This window comes from Buteo buteo, chromosome 6 (assembly GCF_964188355.1).
Source record: "Buteo buteo chromosome 6, bButBut1.hap1.1, whole genome shotgun sequence".
Lineage (NCBI taxonomy): Eukaryota > Metazoa > Chordata > Aves > Accipitriformes > Accipitridae > Buteo > Buteo buteo.
Window position 1 is genome coordinate 18,158,549 of NC_134176.1, and position 8,152 is coordinate 18,166,700.

At 40.3% G+C, this 8,152-nt stretch overlaps 1 protein-coding gene across 5 annotated transcripts in view; it reads left to right on the forward strand.

Annotated features, from left to right (window-relative positions):
• Positions 1 to 7,131, forward strand: part of ITPK1 (inositol-tetrakisphosphate 1-kinase) — a 157,981-nt gene extending 150,850 nt beyond the window's left edge. For all 5 annotated transcript variants that reach the window (XM_075029933.1, XM_075029931.1, XM_075029934.1 and 2 more), the window contains one exon: positions 514 to 7,131. In XM_075029933.1, coding sequence (XP_074886034.1) covers positions 514 to 836 — 323 coding nt within the window. In that variant the 3' untranslated portion in view covers positions 837 to 7,131. The remainder of the gene's footprint in view (positions 1 to 513) is intronic.
• Positions 7,132 to 8,152: the final 1,021 nt, after the last annotated feature.

Here is an 8,152-nt window from a genome sequence, read left to right on the forward strand (position 1 = left end):
AGCTGCCTTTTCTGCAGGGTATAAAGCCAGCCCCACTGTCCTCTGAGGTTTCCCTAACTGAGAGTATTGCTGGGCAAATACTAGAGAGGGTCCAGAGCCTCAAGGAAACTGCATTAGAGCTACTTCTGATAGTAAACCTGGAAACAGCATGGAAAAGATCAACATTATACCACAGAGTTTGCGACTTAGGGAAAAACCTGGACTTGGCAACAAATGATAGAATATACCTAAAATTATGTATATGCATATATACTTGGGAGGAAAAAGAAAATCTGAAAGGTGACAGCTTTTCTTGTTGAACAAAAGGATTTTTGTAGCAAGGGTCTCTGTTCCTCTTTATGTGAATCTGTTTGTGCAGTCACTCAGAATAATGTCATGGAAAAGAAGCCTTTTTATTATCACTGGAAGTGCAAGGATAACCCAAGAAATAAACTGGTAGAAGAAGCCTTTCAAAGAACTTATGAAAATGACTTAATTGCCTTTTTTTCTCTCCTTCATTTTTCCTCTTTTCAGGTTATGAGGGTGTTTCCGAATTTTTCACTGATCTCCTGAACCACATAGCTGCTGTCCTGCAGGGTCAGGCACCTGAGGTGACCCAACTAAACCGCAGCAAGCTCCTGGCAGAGCAGACCAGCGGGATCATGGACGAGCGGATATGCTGTGCTAGCACAGGCTGTCTGAGCGTCATGGGAAAAGACTCCTCCTGGATTGTGGAAAGCGAGACCAACAGCTCAGTAAAACTGCAACACCAGAGACTAGGCTGCAACTCAGCAGTGTCTCCCAGCTTCCAGCAGCACTGCGTCGCTACATTGGCAACAAAAGCTTCTTCTCAATAACTTGCCAATGCCATGGACTAAGAAAAAGCCACAGGGATACAAATTGTGGTCCCAGAACCAGATCAGGCTGTAACAATACAATTGTGAAAAGTGAAAAAAAAAAAACAACACAAAAAAGCAAAATAAAAAAACCTTCTATTTGATGTAACCTGATATGCTGATGAAATGGACTGAAAGGAGGAGGGCGAGAAAGTGATTCAGACCCATTTCATCAGATTCCAGTTGCAAATCTGTAGTGAGTTTACACACACGTGGGTTTTAACACTAGTCCTTTCATTGTGGGAGGGTTGCTCTTTTATTTCTATTTTTCTTTGTAATCACTGGTGACCAGCATTTTAAAATCGGACCTCATGGTATCAAGAAGATAATAATGTTGAAATGCAGTGTCTGAATGTAACAGTGCTAGAGATTTTTGCCTAAAATATTCCCTGTTCCCTTTTTCCAGGTAGGCCGTTGCAAAAGAAAACTAAGACAACTTCAGTATCACTAAACCAAATCTCTTGAAACATTGACTGGTCAAGATGTTGACAGGTAGCTTGCTGTGAAGCTGCGGCACTTTGAGTAGGACAGCAGACTGGTTGTTCAGGGTGCAGAACCAAAGTGACCACCCCAGTTCGTTCCAGCTTTGCAGTTCTTCCCCCAGGCCTCATTGCTTCAGGCAAAAGCAGCTTCTAACCACTCTTGGCAACAGCAACACGTTTGATCCAGACAGGGTACCGATAGTTAGGTTGAGTGATGTAGTAGATTAAATATCAACCTTTCAATCATCTGCTAGTGGTGAAATCCTAGGAGAGTTAATGGAAGCAGCTCATCTCTTAGCAGAGAATTTAATTCTTCCTCCATTGCACTTGTGAGGACTCTGGGACAGCTCTGCAAAAAGGCTGGCAATCAGAGCTGTGCATTTTCCTTGGAGTAGTGCACCTGACCTGCGGATCCTAAGGGGTAACACAGTTGTTGCCTTCCACAGATCCATGCTGCTGTGCATTTTGTTTTTCTTTTGCAAATTAAATATAAGCAGAATTGTGTACCTTTGTATGAGGTAGAAGTACATGACAGCTCTAGCTTAGAGACCACATTATTTTGTTGCAAGCTGCCAGGTGAGGCTGTGTGGTAATTTACAATAGTGCTTTAAAGTAACTGTAAACTGTAGCACAGCCAAATTGTATCTCTTGAGATACACAGTAAACCTACAGCGTTCACCCTCTATTGCATCTTCTAGCATGGCAGCATCTTCTGCTGTTGAGAATTCCTGCAACTTTTGCTAATTCTGAACACTAAACTGGAAGTACCCAAGTCTGTCAGCGCTGAGAACAGAGACACTATTTTGGTAGACAGAGTGGCCTTCCCTTCCCCGTATAAGCCCTAAAATACATTTAAGAGGGGTGGTGTTAAGAAAATTTCCTTAGTTAAGCTCCTAGCTTGCAGATATGGGAATTTCTGTCTTTCTGTAGCAGGTATTTGTAAAGCATCCATCACTGCAGCATTTAATACCAGTTTGTTTAGTATCATGTGTTAAATACCTACTCAAAAGGAAAGGATCTAGAGCTTAAAGCCCAGGTAGACCATGGAGAGAGGAGTAAACTGTATAAAAGATGTCACCACCCTACCTGATGGTACCAGTCCTGGAGGGGAAAAAGTTTTTAAGAGTGTTGTGTAGCAGGTATTTTGTGTAAACAATGGTTTTTACTTAGGAGAGATTGGGGTTGTTCCCAAAATACCATCCTTGGGAATTTCCTGTAGCCAGGATTGGATTTTTGAGGATGATGTAAGAAGAGAAGATTATTCCACCTCTAGAGGGGTTACTAATTTTAAGATACTTCTATAGGGACTGCAAGGACCTTATGAGTGTGGTATCTGTCAAATTCTAGGGTGCACATAAACGCAGCCAACTTCCTCGACTATTGCAGGCCAGTTCTGAGCAGGGCATGCTTCACAACCCTTCTATGCTTTGAGGCTGCTGGATCCCATATTGTGTGCAGCTCGCACGTCTCGGGTGGTCGTGGTGTGAGTCAGATGTACATAGGTAAGGGTTTATAAAAGTATTAATGATAGACCAAACCTTTCGTAAAGCCATGACTAAAATAAAAGTGACATCTACAGTTTGAGGTTTGTTTTTGTTTGTTTAAAATAAAAAGTGTTTTTATGTTACATGTGTAACAAAAGATACCCTCAGGAAGGAACTTGCCAGTGCATATTTTTGTATGGTACTTTCTTGTAACCAGCTGGTGGAGTGTTTGTAGACTTGCCTTTTGCTCCCTTTATTACAATGGCTTGGGGTTTTTTTGGTTTTGGGTTTTTTTTTTTTTATTGGGTGGTGGGGAAGAAGCAATGATGTTAGAACTGGGTTAGTAACTCAAGACCTTTCAAACTAAGTATGTTTACATGAATCTGAGTGTTGGATCCAATGGAAATGTCTGTATGCTGTTTCCTAGTTAGAACATCAAATAAGAATTTTATTTTCCTGGCTGCCTTCTGAATTTTGGTTGGCCTATTTTGCACTGCTTTATTTCTCCAAAATAAACTACTGAAATATATTGTGCATTTTAAACTTGTTTACAAATGATTGTTAGAAGTTTATTTTGTAATTCTCTGAAGGCTTGCAGAAAAACTATATTTAAATATTACTCCAGACCTTGGCAGTAACTAGAAAACAAGTTTAGGTCATTGGTGTGATCAGTGACATTTTTCCCATAGTCTGTAATTTATTTTTTATTTATCAAATGTGTCAGTGTCACTTTAATTTACCAGGTGCAGATATGTAGGTACCTGTTGTGATGTGGCATTACAATAGAGTTTTCACATAAATTACCATGCAATTGCTGTACTACTATATTTCCTTGCAGAAATTATTATTATGGCTCTTATACTAGAATGTTGCTAAATCACAGGGGCAAATTGGGAGACCAACTTCTAAAAGCCAAAACTGTAAATTACCAAGTATCCAGACATACAGTGACATTATTGTAAAACATTCGAGCATGTGTATGTTATTAAGCCTGTGCTAAAGTGCTTTTCTGAATTGCTGCCTCATTTCATAAGTTCAGGATAGTTTTGATTTAAGATAAGCTTCACAGTAAGTTAGTTAATATTCTGTAGTCTTGTCTTTTTTTGTAAAAGTAGAGGAGTCTAGTAGTATTGGACCATACCACAATGCCCTTGCTCTTAAAATTGCAGACAATCTGAGGGAGATTTTCCATAATGTGTGTTTGAATTCTGTTGTTATGCTTAGAAAAGGTTCTGCTGTGTTTTCAGAGGCATAGCTATTATTGCTGTGTTGATGGGAGCAATTATATTTAAAATTATGTGGTCACCAGTTAGCTTTTTAGGGATCTATTTCTGTTCTGCTTCACTGTTAGAATTCCACAAGAACACCATTAGCTTATTGGAATTTCTCCAGGTTTCGTGTCAGCATGATGGGGGAGATGGGACTCTGGTTTCCACTGTAATTATGTAATTGGCGTCAGTAGGTGAAGATTTTTCCCTGTTGAAGAGAACCTGGGTGGTATTATTACTGCCAACGATGTAAAGCCATCACCATCCTCCTCCCCCACTAGCTGACTTTGCCATGTTATGCTTGGGTTTGTAATGACTGTACCAGAATATGCCCATCGTTACATGAAAACCAACTGCAGAAATGCAGCCTAACTAGGAGCATTGATGCTGACACTTGTGGTTTGTGTAACGCAGAACTACCACTGCGCCGATGCTGTTTTGCCTTTGGTTAACCACATGTCTGCCTAGTCAACCTTTGTGCTGTAGGAGCCGGCTGACCAGGCTGGTTGGTAGATAGGATGCACTATTTTTATTAATACTATTCCGACTGTTGGAATGATAAAGCTGTTTAATGATCTCCATCCTCAATGTGGGAATGTTTGTGCAGAGGAGGTCTGCAGCAGGTTGCTCAGATGGAAAACTACCAGTTTAATATGTTTTCATTGTAGATGAGTACAAATTAAGAACCCGACCCTGAGGCTTCATAAGGTAATGAGGATTGCTCAAGATAAAGCCTCAAGTTCTCCAGATTAACTGAGGGCCATATCCAGCCAGGGAACAATCAGGTGGAGTAGTGGGTATGTAACAGGCAGGTTACAGTCCAAAGGCAACAGAATAAATGGGGCCAGAGGTGTTTGAATTGGCTGGCAAAAAAGAGCGAAACAAAGGAAAAATGCTTCTGTTGTTTCCATCCAATAAAAAAAAATCCAGGCTTATCAATTCTTAGACTAACACTGTTTTCCCAAAGTCTTTGCGTGGCAGCAGTGTCAAGCGAGTCAGGCTTTTTCACACTAGCTTGCAGCCTTGCCTTCCACAGCTGTGCAGAATATCTTGGATTTTGTTTTTTTTAGTGAATAGAGTCTATTTTGAGTTTGTAGCAGTCTCCCCATGTGCACACTTGCAGGAGTTCACTTGCATTACCCTGCTAAATTTCTTTTCCTCTCTCCTTTTCAGTAAGAGATGTATTGATTTCTGTATTCAGTATACAATTACTTTATGGTGTTACAACTGTGTGTTTTGTAATTAGGAGTATGTGAAAATGCTTTGTGTAGATTAAAATATTTCCTTTAATATAATCTCTTGCTTTCATAGATAAACAGACACGCCATTGCAGATCACATTGCTGATTTTATTTGTAATATTGCTTTAATATCTATTTCAGAGGAATGTAACCTCCAGAAAAGTACTTTCCACATCTTCACTACCTTTCCTTTCCCTGTTCACTCTCTGTGGATCCAGGCCATCAACACTTGAGCTTTTGACTGGATGGGGTTTAGATCCTCCATGGATTCTGTCATGGTTACATGGCCCCAAAAATAATTAAAGATGGTTGAAGTCTGAGAGGATCCAGGTATGAAAGGAGATGTTGGAGCGATTCCTCAGCAACACAAGCATGGTCACATCTGTAGCAAGCAATGGGAATCGTTCTTGATGTGTGTGTGCAGGTGGGTGTTGGGGTCTGGTCCACCCCTGCTGCTGGGGCAGTTTTCCTGTGGAAATAAAAAATCCACTGTAAGAAAATGTCCTGTATCTGTGATGCAGAAGGAGGGCGAGGAGAGGTAGGGCTTGGGAGTAAAATCCTTGCCAGTGGACATCATGATACCAGTGGTCCAGAATTTCACTCCTACATTTTTAATAGCAATCTGGGGAGATGTTTTCTTTCTCTCCACTTTTCTTACCCTGAATCCACTGGGGCTGATGCTAGCAGATGCCTGTGGGCCACATGAGCTCCTTAGCAGGTGCCTTTGCCCACCATGCCATGAGTTTGCAGAAGGCTCCCTATGTGTTGGGAGGTTTTTGTTGATGGCCTGGAAATCTTCTGAAACTCCAGAAATGGCTGAAACAGGGAATAGAGTTCATGAAAATCAGGTCTTCCTCTTCCATCATTTTTAAGGAAACCCACATTTTATTTCCTCCTTTGTTCTTTACACAGTAGTTTTTTAGATATAAATTATTTTAACATTTTTTGTGTGAAAAGTCATATATACATATATAAAGTTATTAAAAGGTTGAGTATATGCTGAGTATAAAATAGTGACTTCTTTGTTTCAGCCCCTAAAAATGAGTTGTTTATCCTCTTGTAAAGTCAGTGCTGTAAAAAAAATTATTAAAAATAAAAGATGTATTAGATTTATCTTTTATTATTTATTTCTGATTCAATATTTGATATGGCTTGTGTATACCCTTGTGAGAACCACATACTAAAATGCAGTTGTTCTTAAAATGGAGTAACAACAATTCCTTGGGATCCCAATGATTTTGAGAAAGCTGTCCCTCTGGGTGTGAATAGTGTTGGATATTCTCCTTCACTCTCCAGCATTGCTCCCTACCTAAGCATGGCTGAATCTGGGGGACCATTTCGTGTGTCTGCTAGGTTTTACAAGTTCATTGATATCTGTGTTCAAATTCAGCTGTACAGTGTTAACAAGTTCTTGTGATTCGCTTCAGCCTGGTTCACTATTATTTCTGAAACACAATTCCCATTTTGTACTTAAATTTATATAGAATTACATAAACCCTTAAAAGACCATGGCTTACTGTAAAAACCAAAAATACTTGCTATTTGGCATCGTCAATTGCATGACTGATCAGATCTGACAATGAAGATGGTGCTTTCATTTAACAGCATTGATTTCAAGGGTACTATATTCATTTTCTTTTCATTTGCCAAGCACCTATTTTGGACTATGTTTTGGTTTCAACAGTAAAGCAATATGCAGTAGGTATTGTGGCATTCTTTCTGTAATTGTTTTGAAGACAGAATTGTCCCTTTCCAACACCTAATAAAAATAAATGCCTTATACCAAGTTCTACTTCGCTTTCTCTTTATGAGCAGATAGTGCAGCGAGGTGAGCAGCTCATTGGGGGAAGCCCCTTTTCAGGAGAATTTGGTTTTCACATCCTTCCCCAGTGCAGTTGTTAGCAGTTACTTTGGACCTCCTTGTACCAGCAAGATTTGGTTTGATTTCTCTTCTAACACTGCTGGGAAGTCGACTATTTTTACCTTACTATGTAACATGGCTAAACATCACTGGGATTTAGGCTACTGCTGTACTTAAACATTTATTCCTAGCATAGGCTTCTGGGCTGATTCTTCCTTCATCATCCTGGATAGGGAATTCTTGATTTCTCAAAACCTAGCAGGATTTTTAATCAGGACACTATTTGGGCTAGTGCAGGAAGGATAGCTATCTCACGCAGCAGCATTAAATTTTGCTAAGCAACAAGTACTCTCAGCAAGGGCGCTCATGTAAACACTGCCTGGGGATCAGCGCTTGCTGTCAGCCCCAAGGCCAAGCCCTGCAGCGGTGAGCTGAGAGATGCCGTAGAGCAGAGGTACAGCCAGTCGGAGGGACAGCGTTTACCAGCTGGTGGGGCATCCTCCGAGATCCAGGGCTCAGGCCTTGAATTCCATCTTTCCCTTTGAAGAAAGTCCTTGGGTCCCAAATGTTTGTGATTACTTGAATATTCAGTTAAGACAGTATTTATAATAGCTTCATCAAGTAATGTTATTTTTCCTCTTGTTGATTTTGCAGCAGCAATAGACAAGTTCTGTCTGCCGCCACCATCCTTTGTGGAAAAACTTGTCTAACTCATTTGGAGGTGGCTGCATTTCTGTGGTGGGTTGTTTGGTTTCTTGGGTTTGGGGTTGGTTTTTTGGTTTGGGTTTTTTTTTGGTTTGATGTGGGTGGGTGGCTGAGGGTTTCTGTGAATTTATTGTGACAAGTAGACCTGAGTTTGCAAGGGGTTGCATGGGTAATGCTACCAGCAGACACTGCCACAAAAAAAAAAAAAAAAAGGAGAAACTAAATACAATATTCAAA